A 23,991-nucleotide genomic window follows, 5' to 3' on the forward strand; every position below is an offset into this window, starting at 1 on the left:
TTTCCTGCCAGGAGCTGGAATTTGTTATGAGCAGCAATAGGATTTGGGTTGCACTGTCAACTTCTAGGGTACTACAGAACCAGTACTGCTGTGCATTTTCATGTAACTCTAAGAAGGTAAATATTTTATTGCACAAGCAACAGCCCATACCCACACATTCTGGGTTAAACAGCAGCACAGAGTGCTGTGTCTTTGAATGAGTGACAAATAATGTCTGTTAAGCTCGAATGTTATCAGTGTCTTTTTCAGTTTTGAAGTCTCTCTTCTTGTAGATAACTGCAATTTCAGTAACATTCTTATTAGCATGCTAAGAATGTGTGCTATGGTTTTTCTTTTTAATGAAATCTGCTTGCTTCATCAGTAACACATTTCTCAAAGATTTCTTGAAATTCAGTGGATCAAATTCAGTGCTTTTATGTATTTTAGCTTCTGGGTGCATTACAGTAATTGTCTAAGTATAGATGTCTCAATTAGTAATCTGGTCTTAATGGAGAGAGAAACCTGGGTTTAATGGTTGAGAGAATGAGGGAGATTCTCTTGAAAAGGGTGATTTGTAAGACATTAGATGGTCTTTTTTCTCTTGTCTGGCAGCCTGTGTATCTTCTTTGACTACTTAAGCATTCTAGCAACCCTCTGCTTCTAACTTAGCACTAAAGTTATGTGCTTATAATAGATAGTGGGACTACTGTGTATTTCGGTAATAACAAGGTCAAGTAATAAGTTCAAGCTTCCTCTTGAATTGTCATGATACGTATGTTTAGTCTCATTCTCCACTAATTTGTTTTCTGGAAGGCCACAAATAAATAAAGCAAACCATGCACTGAATGCTGATTTCAATTTCAAATTTATTGTTACCTATTTTTAGCCTTTCTGAAAACATTCATTCTTCTCTGCTTTGTGTTCCTCCTCAGCTGACATCTTAAATAGTGGGAGAGCACGTAGGAACTATCTCCTTACTATCTTGTGACATTCACTGATTCATGGAGAAAATGCCTGATCATATAAGAATTTTTAACACAAAGAACATGTTCATGTAGATAAGGCATGTAGCTAATGCATGATCACCTGGGATGTATTTAACGCACTATAGGTGGGCTATCATTTCCTAAGTTTTCAGTGGTGCTTTGTGTGTCCTTAGTATCGAGTGACACCAAATAAATACACAAACACCATAGAGGATAGCAATAGAATCATCACACTTAATGCAAAGAGTCTTACAGAAATGAGAATACAGGACTGATTTGTAATGGAGCCCTTGAGAGTGTCCTGCTTTACCACTCAGCTGTGCACTAATGATAGATCAACAGATTTTATTTCATTACACAGAGTATCAGTTTAAAATGCAATTAGTAAACTACTGAGTGCCATGCCAGCTTCGCTTCGGAACATCTACCCATTCTGAACATGCCAATCAAGAAGACTAATGTGCCACTAATCTAGAATAGGATTAGGATGCCAGTGGTTCAAAGATATATCCATGGGTTTAACATTACACATTGTGAGTAAATATATTGAAGTAGATGGAACTAATCACAGTCTGTTAAGGTACATACATATGCAAGTCCTGGGTGCTTGAGCGCTTGGCATATACCAACATTTGAGGAAGCACAAGAACAATACACAGACCTATGAGGAGTGTTCCGTTTCTGAATGTTCGATTAAATATTTGTAGAGAATATGGTTGAAAAGAAGAATGATTGCTAGCTATGGTTAGAACTGGCATGTTTCCTGCAGCAGTAGCTATACATTAGTCTTGGCAAGACCACAGACTCTCATAGCTATTACAGACTATCATTATTTTAATTGTGTGTGCCACGTGTGCTCATTGGCCCTGCTGTTAAAAAGAAAAGTAAATAGTGATATTTTTACTGTCTGCATACTTTGTAGTCATTTTTCTTGTCTCCTCTGTTTTTCTAGCTCCTAATGTGGCTCCTTCTGATGTTGGAGGAGGCGGGGGAAGCAATCGAGAGCTGACAATAACATGGATGGTAGGTATTGCACTGGGATGGCACGAAAGCTATACTTCCTTGTGTCTGATCCTGCTCCTCCTGAAACCCATGGATGGTTTGTCACTGGCCCCTGTGAGAGCAGGATTTGTACTCAGTATATATAGGTTTTCAGACTTTTCTCATAAAAATACATAAAAAGGAATGACAAAGATGATATTTTAGATGTTTATGTATTGGACATTTCTAAAATATGATCTAAAACATTCTTTGAGTATGTTTCAAAGAGATTGAAACACATACTGACTATGACAATGTATTGATGTAACTGCATTTGAAAATTCTGCATATTGCATCTTTCTTTGAGTCTTTTTTCAAGTTACAATCTGAATAGCATGCAGATTTGATTACCACAACTAAAAGTATAACATCTTAATTATGACTTTAATGTGCTGTGCACAGATTTACAGGCTTTATTAAAAAAAAAGAAAATACATTGCCATTCTATAAACTAGCCTGTCATAATTATTAACTGGAGTTTTAAGGAAATTCTTGTATATTGACACTTTATAAGTTTTATTTTATGCTAATGTGACTGGTAACACAAAACAATGTTGCCTCATACCACAATTTAGCCATTCATTGATATCCGTGTACTGATGTTGTTGTTCTTTTCTTCCAAGCCATTAATTTTTCCTTAATGATTATGTATTAAGCAAAATAAAGAAAGGGGAAAGGGACAGAGAGAAAATGTTAATCACAAAAATAATGGAATGGAAAGTTCAAAAAGTTACAGTTTTATCAGAAAAGTTTTTCAGTATGCAAAGTCTTTTGAAAATTTAATCTCTCTCATGTACTGTAGGTATTTAGTCCATAATATTTTGTCTTTAAAAAGTCTTGTATATATAGCTATATATATAAATGCTATCTTCATTCTGGTATTGAAGCAATGGCTTTTAAAATTTACCTGTACTGTGGGGGAAAAAATGCTTCTGAAAACAGGGAAGAAGGGAAAAGAGACAAGAAGATAGGAAGAAAGCAAAACCCAGAACAAGAGAGGATAAGAATTTATAGGCCAAGTTGTTGTGTAGGCAAAAGTTGCGTGGAAGAAAGAGTTGAAGTCTTCTGAAGGGTATTTGGGAAAGCTAGGGAGGAGAAGTAAAGCAAAAAAAAGCCTATCTGATTCATGTCAGAGCCTATCAGTATCCAGCAAAAACAAAGTTACAGAAGCATTACCTCTGGCAAAGAAAGATGATTAAATGTTGCGCTTGAAAAAATTACCAAGTTTATCTTGCTAATGACCTCTCTGTTCACCTTTATAAGGCTGTGAGGCACATAAGGCACATTATGCCATTTGTGTCTTTTGGGGAATAGTTTGTTTCAGATGTAGCAGCTTATTTACGCCTATGAAGAGTGCTTTTTCTTGGGGGAAGTAATATAAAGATGACATAATTCCAACAGCAACTTTGTCATTGTATGGGGATTCTCCTTATGAATGTACAAATTTTAATCCATATGTATATTTCCTTCTTTTTGTACTTAAGGTTGATCATACCTCTTTGGAAAAGTTCGCAAGTATGACACAGAAATAGTCAGCCGTATGTTTGGGCTAACACATTTGGGCTTTCCCATTTCCTTTGTTTTTTGTTTTTTTTTTTTAATTCAGTTCAAAATATTTATTCAGTCTTCCTAAGTATTTTATCAATGAATTTACCTAAAGAAAAAATTTCTAAGTTTCTGAAAAAGGAAGATCTACCCTTCTGTTAAAATATATTGAAAAGGTTATTTCTTAGTTCCGCTAACAATAAGTTAGGAAGTAGATGTATTCTGATTGGTTTGATTCTGATCTTTATTTATTTTTGAAGAGCAAAAGTCAAATAAGTGCAATGTGCAAATATGTGCAATGGACAGTTGCACAAAACCTAGATTATTTTATTATTTCTTCACAAGTGCTGTGTTATAAAAACTTCAACAAACTACAGAGATACTTCTTGCATTGCGTGTAAAGACCCATACTCATGGCATTTTCAATACAGTGAAAACTTGGCTGTGACCAAATGAAAAAAGAAAATTATAACCAGGGGAATAGTGACTAATGCAAGATCTGAAGTACAAGATCATTTCAGTCTTTCCTATACGCCCAAGTAGATTTATATTCCAATTATTTCTCTTACCTAATATCATGCTTTTTACATCTGTTCTGTAATGAGTAGCTCATTTAGTCAGACAAATTAAGCATGGCTTCAAATATTTACTTCCCAAGAATCTTCCACTACTATGTCTAGCAAGTGTTTTTGAATAGAGGCATTAGATTTACGGAGCCTGTCTGACAGACAACAATATATCTATCTGTAAGGCTAAGATAAAGGTGTATATTATTCCCCCAAATGTGCTGACATTTGCATATGCTACTCAAAATAGTCCTTAATTAAGAAGAGAAGAACAAAATGTATGGCAGGTTCACATGTTGCTGCCAACCCCCTTTCAGCTTTTGCTATGATTCATAAACCCAGGTTGAATGAGACAGCCAGAGATGCAATCAAAGCTCCTCTGAGTCTTGTTTTGAAAGAAGAACTGAGAAAGAGAAGTAGGAGTGGCATGCACATTCTTCCTCATTTTTCCCCATTTGTCTTTCCCTCTTCTGTTTTGTTTTTCAAAGTTTTTAGTGGATACTACAAACTATTCAGCTACTTATACCTACTTATTATGTGCAGCTATTGGAGGGCAAGCTGCTTTCAACATTTTATTTAAGACCTTCCAGAATATAATTTTTAAATGCCAGCCCTGGCTTTCTAAAGTTTGCTCTGGCTGAAAATCATTCTGGGACTAGGGCCGCATCCAGGCTGCTTACTTTGGCATATGAGATATGATTCTGATTCATTTTAAGCAGCTATATACAATGATAGATTCAGAAGACGAGCTATCAAAGGTGACCCAGTCCATGAAATCTTCTACTTTTTGAATTGCAAGGTTGCCTATGAATCTAAACTTAGGTACATGAAGGTACATTTGCTGTTCTGGGAAACTAGGTATCCAGTTTTCAGCTGATGACCAGTCAGACCTGAGATATAAAACAAGCTAAGGCATGAGTTATACCTCATCCAATAGGCATAGTCAGAATATGCCTGACACACAAAAAATTAAGCACATAAAATAGATTATCTCCTGGGGTTTTTTCTTATTCATAGCTGATTTGTAGTTAAGAGTCTTCGCCTGATGGCTTGTGGTTAGTGTCACAACTAGAGACCAAATATCCATCTCCTTTTTGGCATGAGGGGTTTCTCAAATTCTATCTGTTGACAGTCATCTTAATTACCAATTATACTTAAGTCATTCATGTGTTCTCAGAAGTCATGTTGTAGGTAGATGGGTATCTTTGCACTCTCTGAAGCTCCATTATAATCCAGATTTGACATATATCAGCATTTCATCTGTGTTCCCCAGAAAAGCCAAAGAAGTTATGTATGTAGAGTCCTGCAGTCAGCTGCATCAGTCAGTTGTCTTCTGCAACATGGAGTCATGGTTAGAGTACCCACCCAGGAAGCAAGAGGCACTCAGTCCGTAAGATTGTCCATTCATATCCCATGTTCTAGAAGGGTCTCCCAACCCTAGTCATGGTGTGCTGAGGCACTTACCAGTTTTTGATTGAACTGAGCCACTGTTCTGCTAGAGATGCAGTTAAGTATGGGGAAAAAAGAACACCAAGCAAGAGGAAACCTACTGGTTACTGAACTCTGCAGATGGTAAATCCTGTTGGATTCTGGGCCTTACTCCCACAGCTGGTTTTGCGTGTATCCAGTGATGATCATCATGCTGAAGCACTAGTGTCTAGGGAGCTTCATCTAGAACCAGCTTTCTGTCCTCAGCCAGCTGAATGCTGCCTGCTTTTAATATTGCTGTATTGTTATTCTTGTGACTTTAGCACTGATGTTGCAGAGTGGTGAAACTTTACAGCAGCAACAGAGAAAACGGGATGCAATGGGATCTGATGGCACGCACAGGGGAGGTGTTAGTTAACCTTAAGCTGAGTAAAGTCGGAAGTCCCAGTCTTTGGTCTGCTTCTTTACATTTCTCTTGCAAGCTTTGTCATGAAGAAAAGAAGTTCCATCATTGTTCATATGTCCTTATCAGACATTTTTCACATTTTGAGTTCTGACATCTGTATCTGCCTTAATTTTTTTTTCATGTTTTATTATGTATAATAGTGTTCTAATCCACGTGTTATGTTTCTGAAGTCAAAACTTAAATGTTTCTGTTGTTCAAAAAATTTGGTGAGTTTTCACCAGATTTTTCTTTCTCAGAGAATCTTTGGAGTTCTATTCTAGCTTCAAACAAATACGAACATCAACAGTTGTGAGCTAGGAGTTTTTTTGGCTTGTTCCACTATTAACACCTAAGTTTCATAAATCCTTGCTCAGAATATCTCTACACATGTTGGCTGAAGTGCTACAGTAGTGGGCAAACACCTAAGGAAAATAATTACTCTCTGCTGCACTGCTCCAGGACCTTTGCCTCAAGATAAGTTATTTCGTCTCTGTGAGGTTTACAGTATGAGAGAAGGTGATGTAGAAAGTTTATTTTCAGAGGATGTTTCTGGTCAGCCTTCAGATGCACTGATGAATGACATGATTTTGGCCCATTGGGTGCACTGTTTAATAGTTGTGGTAAAGGGTCCATGGACTGAGGAGGGATCACTGAATGTAGAGCTTTGGTAAATGAAGCAAAATTGATTATAGCAGATGGTCTTAGGTAATTTTGTATTTTCCAGTATTCCTAGGTATAGGACATCAGTAATAGTTTGAGGAAGTATTCTTCAAAGGTACCTTTTCTGCTCATGCTGAAAGTGGGAGTCATTTCACTTAAACTTTTACCAGTTAGAAGCTAGGGAGGTAGTCTAAACCAGCAACTGGACCCCCTCCAATCATCAGTGAAAAGTGGTAGGATGAAGCATTCTTTGAATGTGTCCATGTCTCTTCATCAGCTGTGCAAGTTGCCAAGGTGACCAACTTTAGGTAAATTAATATAATTTAGGCCAGCCACATAAATTTTCTCTTCTCTTTCTCTGTTTCACAAGAATATCTATCTCCACACATCCACATGGACCAATGTACTTGCATAGTGTGTCTGTGTTACATATCCACTATCACTTACTCCTTAAGAAAGCCTTTTTTGCTAGCCACAACTGACAACAGTTTTAGTACACAATCATTCTTGTTTTCTTTCTGTAGGAGATAACATTATGTGTCTTGCACTGAGTTTGGATGAGGAACAAGATCTTAAAATGTTTTAGTAGCAGATATGCTACTACTGCAGATCTGCATAGTGAAGATCGTGTATTTTTAAAGGAAACTGGCATATTTTTAAAGGGCGGGGGAGCAAACCGTAGAAGCAAACCAGGAGAAAATGGAACTTTAGTACAGTGTTTTTACAATGCACATATCGATGCTTTCTGTATTATTTACATTTTGCTAGCCATTTGTTTAGTTGGCTACAAAAAGTAATTTTTTATCTTTTGCCTCTTTAGCCTTTATCAAGAGAATACCACTATGGCAATAACTTTGGTTACATAGTGGCTTTCAAGCCATTTGGTGAGAAAGAATGGAGAAGAGTTACAGTTACTAATCCTGAAATTGGCCGGTATGTCCACAAGGATGAATCAATGCCACCTTCAACCCAGTATCAAGTAAAAGTGAAAGCTTTTAACAACAAAGGGGATGGACCATTCAGTCTCACTGCTGTTATTTATTCAGCACAAGATGGTGAGTAAAGGTTCCAGATAAGTTTTACACTGAGGGCCCAGATCAGCGCTACCAACTTCAGTAGAGAGAACGTCTGATTTGACACTGATTAATATAGCAACATACACCTTCAGCAAGGAGCGTGTATATTGCTCACCAAAACACTGGCAGTTGTTCTGAATAAACAACTTCAGACTCTATTTTCTATGCGATGCAGAACACTTGGCTGTACTTGATGTCTCAATGAGCAATACACAGAAGCATTCAAGATTTTTCACACAGCTTGTTAAAAGATTTAAGAATTTTAAAAAAAAGAAATTCTGGTCTTCATATTTGTTACCTAAAACATTTACATCATTATCCAGCAATGTCTCTGTGATCTTAATACATGTATTTGACATATGTATGGGTTTTTTCTTCTTAACAGACCACACTAAAGCCCATTATTCGAGTAGATCAGTACCAGACTTTAGTCCAAAACTAGTGAAGGAATGATAGTTCAGTTGTATCTAGTTATATTTCAAGCATGTTTAGAGTCTAATATAAACTATCCCTGCCACATTCTTTTTTCTGGTTTTCATGTTGGAGCTATCAAGTGAATAATTTAATGAAAACCTCTGACATTTCACTAAAATCTTTTTCTTAATTCTTACTGGAATTATTTCATATGCTGTGATCTTTAGGATTCAGGTTTAAATGACGTTTCCAAACTTAGCAGGAGAGAGAAAGCACTAGAAGAAGGTTTACCTTAAATCAGAAGAAATATATACATCTTAATTGCAACATAATTACTCGTCTGTTTTAAAAAAATATGGTTTATTAATTTCTGCCAGAAACCCAAAGAAGAATTGCTCATATTTTTCTTTCCATAGAGCAGAATCTCCTTCACAAAGTCAACAGATCCAGACCAAAGAGCCAAGAGGAGGGATATGATAACAAAGCCACATTCGCACACTTCTGACTCTTTCTTTACTCTGTGTACTTTATGGGAGATTTATGTTCATGATTCCCATTAGCACTAATGGGAACTTTCACACAAATCGCCCACACACAGAGAAAAGATAAAATAGTCCTTTTGTTTCTTATGATAATTCAGGATTCAAGCTAGCAATACTTAGCTATTTGAAGAGGTTAATACTAATCCTTTTTCTCAGAAAAGTGTACCTTAGGATATCATCTGCTGCTGCTACAGCAACAGGACGGTTGTTTTTGCAATTGTAAGTAGCTATGGTGTAATAAAAGCCGTATCTGCCAAATAACATTTCAGTATCCCTCCTTTCTCAGAGACATTATCGACAGCTGACTGATAAGCTCCCATGTGTTTATGTCAGGATTATACTAACCATGTCAGGGATGGGAGTGTGTTTGTATAGCTCTCTAAGTTCAGAGACATGGCAGAGCCCAGTAGCTCCAAAAGACAAAAGAAAAGCAAATGTGCAGTAGTGCCAGCTTCCAGACAAAGAAGTCACTTCAGTGGCTGCTCATGTTCTAACATAGACTTTAGGAAAGTCCAGATGCTTGATAGAAACACTTGTGGTTAAATGATGCCAGATCCAGGCAGCAAAAGGAATAGAAGCTCGTGAACCTACTTTTTTTCTTTGATTTCAAGCACAAGAGTCACCAAAACAGTCAGATTCATGGTGCTCCAAACCTTACCAGTAGTGCTCACAGCTCCTGTACAGAGCTATGACCCTGACAAATCCAGGAACTTCGGGGCAGGTTAGAAGGAATTTTTCCAATAGATGTAAAGAGAGTTATTCCAAAGAACATTCTGCAGAGTTTTCTGCTGGCATCCGGACTTGTACAAAGTCACCTCGTTACCTTTTAGCATGTTTACTGGCTCCCAGCCTTAACTTTGTATAGTTATGCTTGGAAGATAATTGTGTGATGACCACTGTGTTTTCAGTGAAGATAACATATTGTGAGGCCCACATGATGGCTTCCTTTATTGGTAGAATTACTGAATTGGAAGTCTGGAGAAAAGCAGCTGATGTCATCTTTCTGGCTCAAGAGAGACTGCAAAATATTTATAGAACATAAATACCAAATAGGGATATAAATTACTTGGGGCTCATAAACAAGCATAGCAGATGAAATATTGTTTAGAGTATTTTATCAGCAAAATCCTTGGCCGTTGGAACTTTTCAATATGAAAAATTTTGGCAAATTCTGTAATTGATACAATGGAGAAGAGTCTGACAGTGATTTGGGAATAGACTAGATGATCACATCTATTCCACTGGTACTTCTGTACCTCTGAATCAGCAAGTGATATTACTACCGTCAGACAACACAACTTCTCCAAGGTATTAGTGAGATTTTAAAGCAATATGGTCATATATTCCATGCATACATAAATACAATGACAGCATTTCCACTAAGTTGTGTATTTTGTAATATATCTATGTGTGTCTAGTTATAACTGTGGGCATCTTTATTCACTTTAGTGTCTGTGTTCCCATGTGTTTTAAGCCAAGTTCCGTATCTGACAAGTACTAGTCATACCTGCCATTGCTGGTAGTGAGTAATGATTCCTAGTAATGAGTGCACAGGCCGCTTGCTTATCTAAATTCCTGTCATTGTGAAAACAATTTTGCAATAATGTATCATTTTTTAATTATACATTTGCATTATTAACAGTCATTGAAAGACAATTACAAAAGCTGACTTTGCATATAAGATTATTTTGTTACCTAGGATACTTTTCATGAGAGATGTAACTGATTTTTTTCTTAACAGTGGCTGTTTTGATGCATAGTTGACTGGATGCCCAGTTGGAAGATTAAGTATATGAAAGCTTTCCTCAACTCAGGCTGCCATGCCTGTCTGTTGCAACTTGTTTCAAAAGATTCGCGACAGAGAACTGTTCTTAGCTTGGAAAACTTTATCTTTTATAGACATTGCTAAGTTTATGCTTTTTGAAATTCCTTACCTCACTTAAATGCAAGCAACAGTGAAATTAACACCTTCTTATAATTAAATTAGAACTTAATATTCTAAGCCCTGAATAAAAGCATACCACGTTATAATGGTTTGTACTCTGCATTGGCAGAACAAAATCAATTTTGTGATATATACCTAATAGAAGGGTGCTTTTGGATTATTTCACACCCTATGTTCAAGTTTCTATGTGCCACTGGCCAGCTCTGTATCTAATACCTGGTCTTATAAAAACTTTGTATCATCATGACTAAGTGACATACACATGAATATTTGTGTGTAGCTAGCTTAAAAAATCTGGTGTACATAATCTGTGAGCTGCTGTCCAATTTAGTAAAAGATGACTGGATGCTTCATTCTATTTATCAAAGCCTGTTTTTAATTTACACAAATTTCAGCATGGAATCTGTTGAAGCATAAAAATACATAGTCTGAGCCAAGTAATAGAATCATTGCTTTGTTTTTATAGAGTCATTTCCTATACAGATCATCACTGAATTTAAAGTTTACTCAAGTAAAAACAGATTAAAGACTAACACACTTGGCCCCCTGATACCAAGAAAATAATACGAAATATAAGCAAGTATAACAATATCATTGGATGAGATTGGATGTTTAACATGTGTTTCATCTTCCAGCTCCAACTGAAATACCTACAGATGTGAGTGTAAAAGTTTTGTCATCTTCTGAAATGTCTGTTTCTTGGCACCATGTTTCTGATAAATCTGTGGAAGGATATCAGGTGAGTTTAGAGGTGACACTGTATATCTTCTCATTCATTTAATTTCAGTAGTTAAATGCAAGGATAATTCCTACTCTAGCATTCTATCTTAGGGTTCACTTCTCTTTAGTTGTTTGCTGTACAGATTTCACATCCTCAGAAACAGATTATTTTTGGTGCTATGTACCTCATTACTAAAACACATTAACAAATGTATGTGCTCACTATTCAACTGAAAACAGGCATCATTATTTCATAAAAGAATCTTGTCTCTTTATGGTATGTAATTGAATGCCTATCTCTACCTTCTCAAAACATATTAAGTTTTGGGTGTAATTGTCAACACGAACATGAAATTGTAACTAACTCGTGGCCCATTTAAATTCTCAGCAGTTATTAATATAATTCACGTACAAATCTTATGGTAAGGGACTAGGTGACAAATGCCCAGAATCCAGTATAACAGAGACAGTGCTATTGTGTAAGACAACGTTTTCATGGTTTCTATTCTCCACATAAAAAAGAGGTTCAAGGTATGTTCATCTGGTCCAAGACTAAGTGGTACTACTGGTAAAAATTGTTCCTGTCCTTGTACAAAGATGGCAAAAGCCACAGGGTGGGTGCAACTGGAAATGGCCACGTAGTACTCCAGCAGGGAAGTCTTAACATTATCCCTGCACAGTGGGTGCTGATGAACTCTGCAGCGTACAGCCAGCTTACTTTGGCTGCACTCCAAAATAGGGGTTTGGACCTTAGTTTGTTAGTGACTTGCTTTGTGATTCAAGTTGTCGGCTGCTTGGTGGTAGCCTCTGTGTTCCAAAATGAGCACATACGAATGTGGAGTAGCCTCATAGAATGTATTTTTATGCCTGAAATCTATGAATAAATGTTCTTTTAATTAGTAGTACTTGTTTCTATATTTCCTGATCTCTGTTTCCGTCTCCATGAGATTTATGTAACACTTCTGGGATACTGTAACAAGATCATAGCGAAGATCTCAATAGGAACTACCATAGCGTCCCATATAAAGCTTGATTCTACACGGTACACACATAAAGTTTTAAAGTTACACGCAGAGGATACTGGGGTTTGAAATTGAGACACTGACATCAATGGTAACTCCTAATTTACTAAAGCAGCCCACTGGTTTGGTGTTTCATAGGGATTGGAAATACAATAGGAAAGACAAATCCATGGTCATAACTGAGAGCCAGGTGGAGTACCCAGATCTGTGAGCTCAAGCCAGCCAGCCATGTAGCAGTGTTGCACTCCCGCGCTGGACAGTCTGCACAGAAACTGGGCACGAAGCCTGCGCACCCTGAATAACCAGAACAGATGCTCATCAGGCACACACCGAGGGACTTGTGGGGGTGTGGAGAGAGCAGCAACAAGGAGAGCATTGGAGAGGTTGGGATGGTAGTGGTGATAAAGCATGACAATGGATGCTGAGAGTTGTAATGGGGAAGGGAGTAGGAAGGCTGGAGGGGTGAGGATGAATAGGGAAAGAACATGGTGGGACAACATTCCCATAGAAAACCCACTTTTGGCCGTTTTTTTAATTTTACTTTATTTACATAAAACCATCTGAATTGCTGTCAGGGGACATCAGGGAAAGAAGGGAAGGGAGAGGATTCAGCAGGAAAGAACAGGATGCACAGAAAAAGGAAAAAAGTTGGAAAGAAGCATAGAGGATCTTTGGGCTGAAAAGAGAATAACTGCTGTTTTGAAGAAAGGTGGGATACCCTGGGAATGGGTGGAGAGCTTTATTACACAGCATATAGAAGTAGTGCAGGGTGTGGCCTTACTTTGATAGCTGGAATGTAACTTCATCCACTCATTCCTAGAGAAGTACTACACTTCCACAAATCCAGTATGAACTGGGTGGCTTGAATATGGAAGGTGAGCAGTGGCATTAGAATGAATTCCTTCTCCTTTTTTCTCTTTTTCTAAAGTAATCTTCTAGTTATCAGGACTGTGGAAAAAAAGTTCCCATCTGGCTACACAGTAAACAGACTGGTAGGCATGAATTACTGCCCCATGGAGCTCAGTAAGGTGTTAATCCTAAGATCTTTTTCTCTAGAGCAAACCAGCCTCATTCTAGTAGTGGGGAAAACAGCAAAGCGCACGCCTGTGCTTCTACACTGAGGGCAAAAAGAAAGTCTTGAGCTCCTGAAGATCACATCTCCCATCAGTCCTGAAGGAGCCATGGGACAGGGCAAAAATAGAGAGGGCTCTTCAGGAAGGTGAAGGCTGTAGTCAGCTTTTGTGAAGTTACAATACAAGTTGTGGGGGAAGAAGCACTCAAACTACATTATAAAATTCCAGTGGATATGTCTGGAAGGTTCTATCTCTGTAGGCATCGAGAAGTATTCCAATATTTATTTTTTAATTACTGCTCAGCTGTAACACAGGTTAGCAAAATCCCTCATTCACCAGAACACCTTCTCAGTTTCATTTTGGTCTTTATTATTACCTGAAAATTGCATAATTGACCTTTTAAATGCTAGAGTTTAAGAGATGGGAGTACCCTGAGCAAAGTACCTGAAGGTATTTCACCTGTGACACAATGTTTTTCACACCAGGAGGAGTCAGATTTTCTTGACACTAATGCATACTGTCAGGATGACTGCCCTTATGGTGATGAGTGTGAGCTGATAGATTCTGCCATTACAGAGGAGTATCCTCAGTTGACACTTAAAGAAGAGATAAAGTATAAAAACTATCTCCATCCATATAGAGAATTTAAGATTTATGAGTTCTTGCAATAGCCTGCTAAAAGCCACAGCTCTTCAGTGCATGCAATACCAAAGACACTATCTGTATTTCCTGCTGCTTCTATGCAATAGATATGTTTATTTTATTAAACAAATTTATCATTACTCACCACCATTGTCCCTTGTTTACTGAAATATGTTATTAGCATTCTTTCTTAATATGAGTAAAGTATCTCTTATGTCTCTCCTATGTAAAACTTTCATTAATATGAGAACTGTTGTTTCATGACACTTACAGAAACAACTTCTGATGTATTTCAGTATATTAAAATTTGAGTAGAGGAGAGGACCATGAAAGAGAGTGTTTTTCCCTGATTTCAGCACGGAGGGCTGCACTAATTCATGATGGCTAAGGCATTCCCTTCCTGCAGATCACTGCTGGCTTATTTCCTACAACAAACTCTAGAGCTGGTGTGAAATACCCTCCTGTGTCCCCTGGGGATTCATGACCTATGGGTTACCCTAACAAGGTAAATGCAGAGCACCAGGAAAAAGCAGTCTGTCTGGGACTATTATCCAAGCTCTTTAATAAAAAGAGAGAGGGGCTACTGAGCAAAGTGGGAAAATGTGGTGTCTTGAAGCAATGGGGCAATTAATTCTAGTATAACTTCCACAGAGGCAAGAGAGTGAAAGAGATTTTCAAGTTATTTCAAGACACTTTTGAAGTATTTAAATAATAAGTGAGAAGAGAAAGGTAGAAATAGCATAAAGAAGACAGTACTATTTTTTAGCTCTCAGGGGAGTCATCTTATTTCAAATTTTTTCTTTTCCAAGAGTAGTTACAATGATCCAAAGATGTAGACATGACTGTATATTAAATGAAGAGGTAAAGAAGAACATTTTGAGTGTGTGACACACAGCTCACACACTGTAGGATTAGTTAAGTCCACAACATTGCTGCCAAGAACAATAGTATTTGGGATTTAAATTTAATTTAATTTTTAAATTATATTACTTCTGCCTGAAATGTAATAAGCTCTCAGTGAAGTAATTTACATTTTCATTCATTGTTCTCGCTTGTCTTGTTTGATGCTATATATTACTTGTTATATTGCACCCTTAGCAGCACTGTAGTGCAAATGAACTAGTAGGATTGTAGAAAGTTTTGCAAGTCAGAGGTATTCAAAGGCTTCCAGCATATGCCCCATGATTAACAAAAGCTTCCCATAAAGTGCGTTTGCCATCTTTAGGTAAAGCAGGTACTTAATTAACATAATACAACATACTAAAAATGAATTAATTAGTCTTCAATGGCCAGTTAATATCAACAACAAAGCTACCATTGGTCCTGTCATAGCTAAGAAACTTTTGGCCACCTGGAACTTCCCAGACATCCCTTTGCTGCAGGCTAGAAACTTGTTTGAACTTAGGCACAGAGATAGACATGACGTCATGTAGCTCCTGATGTACACACCGTCTCACACTTGAGTCAGCCACTTACGGTTAACAGCTGATGGTATACAGCTGGTTGTATTCAACAACAGCAGCTTATCTACAACAGTTTGTTAATTATAATCATATAAAAAAAAAATCTGACTTGAAGATCATAATCAGACCTTCAGCTGAAATGACTGTTACAGTTTCAGATCCACGCCAGTTTGAAACCATTCATCAAGTGGAGGTTACCACCTTGCTGGAGAAGCCTGCAGGATGGATTGGGTGCACATTCCTCACTCATTCTGGGGCAAAGGCTGTTGACTCAGTAAAATAGCCTCTTTGATAAGTGGGAATTTCATGAGTGTGAGTGCCTAAATTACAGTAAACGGATGTTTAGGATGCGAGTGGATTAAACTTCCAAAACACTGTGCAGGACATACATTTATATAACTAAAAATTACCCATTCGTGCCTGCCAAAAGGCAGGTATGCATGCTGTATTTAAAAATGGGAGCCAATTTGGCCTTCAGATACAATATGATTCTCTCTACACCAGGAAAGAATGAGAAGAGCCATTATGATATTGTCACATTTATAATAACCAGAGTATGAGTAACCTCTAACACTGGTGGGCAAGACTGAGGCAACAAACTCTGACAAGAGACTTTAGTATTTAAATGAGAGCAACCTCTGTGTAGTGATACTGACTGTTACCATGTCCAAAGACACTGGAAGTAGGTGAAGAGAAATCCTCTGCTGCACCTCTCCTCATTCAGCCACAGTACATGGTCTGAGGCAAACCAAATGTTTTTATTAAGCATTTTGATATAAATGTGAACAGGAGAAAATAAGGCTTTGCCAAGCAAGGGTGTGCCCATAATTTGTAAAGAGGAGAACTGTGATATTAACAGCTTGACAAACTATCTGCTCTTCTAACCTATTCCTTAAATGAAGTTTCCAAGGAAAACTAATGTCAGCAGAACAGAAGATTAAAGCGGTTGCTATTTAAAAGATAAAATAACAGGATACCTGATGTCACTAGTCAAATCTTACAAAGCAAGATTTTTCCTGGAGCCTGAAATTACCAACAACATTAAGCTCTTCCTAAAAAGATTTTGAAAGGTCCTCCTGTAGCATACCCAAAAATCATTATGAAGACAGGCAGAAGCTGAGCAGAAACACTGAGAGTAAAAACACTCAAAACCAAAATGTAATGGGCATGGCTTTCTACTCTTTCAGGTTAGTGCAGTAATTTAGTCTTACGCAAACGGTTATAAACCAGACAAAACCCAAAGACTGACAGTGTTTTACTGTCATTTGCATCTCACAAGGCCATGCAGAATAGGACCCTGTGTATATGACACAGCTATGGAATGGCATCACTACATAGGAATTAGAATTATAGAATCACAGAATCGTTTAGGTTGGAAAAGATCTTTAAGATCATTGAGTCCAACCATTAACGTAGCACTGCCAAGTCCACCACTAAACCATGTCCCTAAGCACCACATCTACACATCTTTTAAATGCCTCCAGGGATGGTGACCCAATCACTTCCCTGGGCAGCCTGTTTCAATGCTTGACAACCCTTTCGGGGAAGAAATTTTTCCTAATATCCAATCTAATTACTCTCTTTTAAACGGGTGCTTTGTAATGTGTAACGAATTAAAGTAGAATGGAGCAATTTCTTGGGAAAAAAACACTCACAGAATTTCTATGTACAGTTAATTGACTTTGGATTTTAAGATGTTACAAGCTTACATTGATGCTTTTCCCATAGTTAAGCTTTTTTAGGTTCTTTCTCATCTACTTCGACAAATGTTATATTGTACTATGAAATCTGATTGAATTCAGCCAAAGAACTTTAGAAAATGGCTAAGTACATGTATCTAGACCTGCACATAGAGATAACATGACTGAATACTTCTCATTCCCTAGACAGAAGTACAAAAGGATTAAATTTGTTAAGACATTTTAAACAAAATATTGTGAAAACATTAACAGAGTTTCGTCTTCGCTGTAGAGTAGGAAAACAATATTAAAGTTCAGAGTAAAATGCTCAAACAAAACAGCAAGAAGAAAATAGTCTTATTCTCTGAAGGCATTATCCATCTCCCAGACTTCTAATGACTTAGCTGAGAAAAAGTTAAACCACTGTGAGAAAAAGTTTCATAATAAAATCTGAATTTTTTTTCTATTCCTTTATGTCTATATACAACTTGGTTAAAATCACAGCCTGTAGAAGGAATTCCATGCTATTGCTGTTAGATTTCTTTGAGCTCACATATTACCCGGAGTATGTAGTATACGAATACCCAGCGTACATAATTTTTGATGAAATTTCTTTTTGACTAAATATGCTAAATTTAATCATTCAATTTGATTGCTTACAGATTCGTTACTGGGCTGCTCATGATAAAGAAGCAGCTGCACAGCGGGTACAAGTAAGCAATCAAGAATATTCAACCAAACTGGAAAACCTGAAGCCTAATACTCGCTACCATGTAGATGTTTCTGCCTTCAATAGTGCAGGCTATGGACCTCCCAGTAGAACCATCGATATTATTACCAGGAAAGCACGTAAGTAAATGGAGCATTAGGTTATGTATAATGTCATGTACTTCATTATTGCATGTTGCATCACGCCCATCATGTCTTCAAACTTGGCTTCTCATTCATATACCCAATGTTCTCCCTTTACGTTGTATTGGTTCTTGGTCTGAAAAGTTCTACCAAGGCTCTCCTTCCTCACTTTTGTTGCCATTTACAATGTGGATATCTTATAAAAGGTGGTAAGGAGACACGGATTATAGGCTCATATGATAATTCAGGCTGGAAGGGACTCAGAAGGTCTAACCTTCTGCTCAAAGCAGGGTCAGCCACAAGCTCAAACCGGGTTGCTCAGGGTCTTGATCCAGTTGGGTCTTGAAAACCTCCAGGGATAGAGACTGCCCGACCTCCCTCCCTTGGAAACCCTGTTCCACTCCATGACTGCTTTTCCTAGCATCTAGTCTGAGCCTCTTTTAATTAAGTTTGTGCCTTTTGTTACTCATCCTCCTGCCGTGGAGGAGAACCTGGCTCCATCTTCTTAATAACCTCCCTATAAGAACAGACAGGTGGCTCTTGGGCTCCCCAGTCTCTTCTCCAGGGTGAACAAGCTCAGCTCTCTCACCCTCCCTTCACAGGGCAAGTGCTCCAGCACCCCACCAGGTCGGTGGCCCTCTGCTGAACTCACTCCAGATTACCAGTGTCTTTCTTGTACTGGAGGGCCCATAGCTGGACAATGATATTCCAAGAGATGAACAATTCATATCAGCTATTACTTAGGCAGCTATACCCTGGCTTTCTGTTTAATCAATAGCAAGAAGTATTATATTCTGACTATTAAAATGTGACCAATTGCCTTTTTCATTAACAGTAGAGGGAGCCAGGATCAGGCAGCCTTGAAAAGTGGGTGATCTGAATTACATCCTTGAATTTACATGCCGTAATAGGTTTCTGAATATAGCTCCTGACGTAATGATGATACCCAGCACTAACATAAGCTGAGAAATGTTCAATTAAGAAACACATCTTGTGTATTTAACACACACTTAATGGGCTAAAAATCTGTACAACTAACTTGAGGATTTCTGTCAGTAAATAGCGTATTGTGCAACTTGACCTGCAGGGTTCATTTGTGTTGAATAATTAGAGTCCATTTTTATAAGCTTATTGTGTGAAATATAATTAATTGTTTCTGCAGGGGGGTACTCTGATTTCTACTAAGTTAAATGCTGTAGAAATGCCTTTAAATGGTTGATTAAATATTTAATCACAATGAATAAATATGACAAGCCACATTCCTGGGAGGTTCTGAATATAGTTATAGCTGCATGCCAACAAACACACATGGTCAGCAACATAGTGAAGGGTAATGTTGGCCACTTCCATTCTGGCAACACAGAAAGGCAAATCCACAAAGCAGCCACTGCACAAGCCATACAAGAGCCTACACTCTAGGAAGGAGACTATCCTTTAATCATATAAAGATCAGCCATAATTTCCCTCTTTACATTTTTACATGTCTTAATAAAAATGACATTGAATGTTTATGAAATCTCATTTATGTGCACATTATACATATGTTGCTTTTCAGCTCCAAGCCAACGTCCAAGAATTATCAGTTCTATAAGATCTGGTTCAAGGTACATCATCACCTGGGATCATGTGAAGGCAATGTCAAATGAGTCTGCAGTTGAAGGATATAAAGTATGATCTATGAAAATATTTTTTATCTTTGTGTGTGTTACATGAGGTATATTTTATAGACAGTGTTGCATTTTGGTACCTACTCAGACTTAAACATAGTTCATGCTAAAGATGAAGGTATCATGCTCAGAGATCACAGACATCCAGCAGGGCAAAGCCAGTGGGCTTAGCCGATATGATGAGAAAGCATTGGGGCACTGAAATTCATTTGGGCAGTGAGCCATTTTATGGGAAACTTCAGATCAGTGACTGCAGTAACCTGCATTTCCCATATGATTATATTTATATTTATAATTTCCCATATGTTTACATTTATTGTCTATTGGCTAAAAATAATGCTTAAAAAAAAAGTATGCTTTAATAGTTTTTCCTTATACCACTATGCATTGTTCCAGCTTTCCTTTCCCATCTCCGTGGGAGCTACAGTTCCTGGAACACGAGTTCTTTAAAGTCTGGGAAGGTAGAGGAAGGGAAGGGACACTTAACCTCATTAGATGCGATGGCTGTATAACTACAGCAAGTGTATATACTAACTATAGGCTGTATAGAAAGCTTAAAAAATTAATTCCTGCTTAACTTTGCTGCTTACTTGGCAGTAAGAGAATTAGTGTCATGTTCTACACGTACAAATTTTGCTTGAGGAGTTGAACTGCTTTTTGGGAATTGCTGAAAATGTTTCACAGAGATTCCAGATTCCAGAAAGAGTGGAGATATTTTCTAAAGGTCCCAGAAGACATGTACCATCGAATTTGCAATAGTTTAACAGCACTGAGAGTTAATAATAAAATTAACAATTGTTTCATTTATGAAAACAGTAATAAATCTTATGAGTTCTGAGATTTTTATTTGATGCTCTTTGCCACCCTGCATTATTATACTCCAACATTTAATTACTTATTTTGAATGTAGGAGTTGAAATTATTTTTCAAAAGGTGGCATAATTTTATAACAGAAAAACAATGAGGAAACAACCTGTTTAGATTCACCCTATGTAAAAATGGAAAAAGTAGTATCGGCCACGAAGTTTGATATATATATATAGGCTTCATATGTAAATGAAAACCTAATACTTTTTAATTTACACACTGTATATAAGTAACTGTGTTTTCATGGAAATGTAGCATTTCAATAACTGTACTTACTATGACTTTCCTAGGTACTGTATAGACCAGATGGACAACATGAAGGCAAGTTGTTTTCAACTGGAAGGCACACAATAGAGGTCCCAGTGCCCAGCGATGGTGAATACGTTGTTGAGGTCCGAGCACACAGTGAAGGAGGAGATGGAGAAGTAGCTCAAATAAAAATTTCAGGTGAGCATATATCTTCCTTTCTTCTTTCCCACATTCCTTGGAAATCTTAGACTGAATATTTTCCTGTTGCGCACTATCCAGAGATGGGCACACCATTCCCATCCAAAATCAGAGAGGTAGATCTTCAGCAGTGACTGCACTGAGAATTAGGGTTTATCTTAAAATCTTCTGAAGACTCGTAATGCACACAGGACACTTCAGCAGCAGTCCAGCTCAATCCCGGAAGCGCTGCCGATCTTCCAAAAATCAGACTGTTTCTACTGGTGCCCCCAGTTAGGCTACCACTTTTAGTAGTGTCCTATGAGTATAACTCGTAGTACAACTACGTGGTGCAGGCCTCAGGCTTAAGACGTCAGCTTGCAATAATCCTATGGTTCCTAGTACCTGTTGCCTCTGTATCTCATTCCTTTGTCAACTGCCACTAAGAGGAGAGAAAGTAACTAAGAAAAGTAGGTGGTCCACAGTGGTCCACAGACCAACTTCTAGGGGCATTCCGCTTTTCAGGAGACAAGGGAAACTGTGACACATACAGATGAATAAGCAATGAGAAATGCAACATGCTCCGCTTTAGAGTGGTCTGGATGATTGGTGAAGAGGAGAAGGGAGCTTGCATGGATCAGGCTGATTCAACTTCTGCTCAGTGTTGATTCTACCTATGAGCTCAGACATGGTCTGCACATCTCTTTCTTGTTAGTTTTGTAATTTAAGTAGTGCTTTAGCACACAGTGTATGAAGTAGAACACATGAATAAACATCAAGGACTTGGATAGTGTCTTTGCAAGGTTATGATTTAAACACTTTCATTGTATTCTTGTCTTTTTAATTAAAAATGAACTTGGGGAATAGTAGGGATTAAAAATCAACAGTATTCTTATCACACAGTCAGGGCAACCGTTATTGTGTCTTTTAAAAAAAAAGCAATGCCTATGCTATATCATCTGTGCACTGTGAGAGAAGCTGCCCATTCCTAAAGGAGTGGACCTCCAATCTGCTGGTATTCAATAATGTGTACCGTTTATATCACCTAGTGTGAACTCATGGGTATCACCATTTTTGTTTGTATGAAGCGTCTATTTCAGTCTTGATCAAATGGAATCTACAGGTGGAGGATCGATCATTTGCCAGATACTTTGTTCTCATGATTAATCACCTGCACCTTGACATTTTTTTTGCCTAATTTTTAATCTATATTTATCTGGTTTTGGGGTCTGGCCATTGTTTCCTTTTATAGCCTTTGTCTAGATTAAAGAGTCTTTTTGTGCCTGATATATTCTCTCCATTAAGAAATGTATATATATCAGTCAAGTGACTGATCAAATGCTAAACAGTCTGAGCACCTTGAATTTCTCAGTGATAACATTTGCTTCAGGTCTTAAATAATTTCGACAGCTCTTCTCTTCACCTCTCCAACTTCTGAGAATTCCTTTAGGACTGTAGACACTATAACTATATCCACTCTTTCAACTCTGCTGTCTGCAGAGATAGTCTTGGCTCCCTACACTTACTGCTCCCAGCACTATTCATGAAAGCCTTTCATTAGCCATTTATTTCCTTGCACTGGGCTATAAAATGGTGTTCATCTTGTTTGTCCAACACCAGCTCTAAATCCGTCCTGGAATCCTTGCTTTCCAGGATACAGTGTCCCATCCTGATCTGTGTGGCACGTCTCTTCTTTCCTTAGTGTATAATTTTGCATGTGGCTATGACGAAGCACTGTTGGTTTGAATGGCTTAAGTTCCCATGCTGTTTGGATTTCTGTAATGAATGTGTTGTCGTCATCACTCTTTACTACTTTGCCATTTTGGTTCATGTACACAGTTCCTTAGCTGTTTAATTCTGGTTTCGATGAAAATTATTGGATTGCGTTCGATCAATTACTGTTCACTGTGGAATCATGCTAGAAATTCAATGACCATTCTTCAATAATTGTGTTTTGAAATCTGCCAGTAACTGAATTCTTAATCCATTTAGCATACACTCCGTTAATTGTGTGTACCATTTTCTACGAGAATGTCTTGGGATACTAAGTCAACCACTTTACCAAAGCTCTAATACATTGCATTACATTATCATTCTCTAGGTGAATCACTTTTAACATATTATATGAGTTGCAAAAAAGTTGAAGCAACTGCTATCTTTAGGACATATCTTAGGTCATCTTTGTATCTATCATACGTTTATTATCATCTGTTATCACTGTGGTGCAAAGACCCTTTAGGTAGCAGCAGATAGATTACTTCCCAGACTGGAAGCAGAACCATCATGTCAGTACAATGTTGAGCCCAAGCTGATCAGTCTTGCCAGTGAGGCCTGCCCCAAGCGTGCCCATACAGAGTGAGCACCTCTGGGAGTGTTAGCACTCTACAAATGCTAGTTGTAGAGTTTTGTATTGCTCTGTCTTCCACACTGCAGCCAAGTTTTCAACCACAACTGCTACCATACCCCAGCTAGACAGAGAGGGACTGTGCCTCTGGTGGCCTAGATAAAGGCAGCATTCCCTAGACTCAGTTTAGGAAAGGAGATTGAAAAGGAGACAAAAGGCAGGGTAATATCTTTGGAATACACAGTATATAGAGAATTGGGCAAGCATTTCAGGCTATTTCTGGGCTCAAACCATGCTTTTTTCCAAAGAACAGAAGGAAGTGTAGTTTTAACACCTACAGATGGCAAATTATGTCTGCTAATTTTGATTCGTAAGGAAATTTTCCAGTAGCATGACAGAGTTTAGAATAATTGCCCAAAAAGGGTGATAAAGTGGTGAGACGCTTTTACGTAATGATGATTTTTCTCAGAGACTTGCAAAGAAGAGAAGACCTAGTTTGATAGGAATGTGTGTTCTGGTGGTCGACTGGCCAAAATGGAACGTAGGTATTAACGGAGAGATGTAAACAATAGCTAAGGCAAAGTACAAGGCATCTTATCAAATTCAGAG

The 23,991-nt window shown here is 37.8% G+C and overlaps 1 protein-coding gene across 1 annotated transcript in view; it reads left to right on the forward strand.

Annotated features, from left to right (window-relative positions):
- Positions 1-23,991, forward strand: part of CNTN1 (contactin 1) — a 268,296-nt gene that overhangs the window by 226,526 nt on the left and 17,779 nt on the right. The window contains exons 18-23 of the mRNA XM_075147813.1: positions 1,918-1,988; positions 7,471-7,705; positions 11,263-11,366; positions 17,889-18,075; positions 19,634-19,746; positions 20,903-21,059. Of these exons, the coding sequence (XP_075003914.1) occupies positions 1,918-1,988; positions 7,471-7,705; positions 11,263-11,366; positions 17,889-18,075; positions 19,634-19,746; positions 20,903-21,059 (867 nt within the window). The remainder of the gene's footprint in view (positions 1-1,917; positions 1,989-7,470; positions 7,706-11,262; positions 11,367-17,888; positions 18,076-19,633; positions 19,747-20,902; positions 21,060-23,991) is intronic.

This window comes from Calonectris borealis, chromosome 1 (assembly GCF_964195595.1).
Source record: "Calonectris borealis chromosome 1, bCalBor7.hap1.2, whole genome shotgun sequence".
Taxonomy (NCBI): domain Eukaryota; kingdom Metazoa; phylum Chordata; class Aves; order Procellariiformes; family Procellariidae; genus Calonectris; species Calonectris borealis.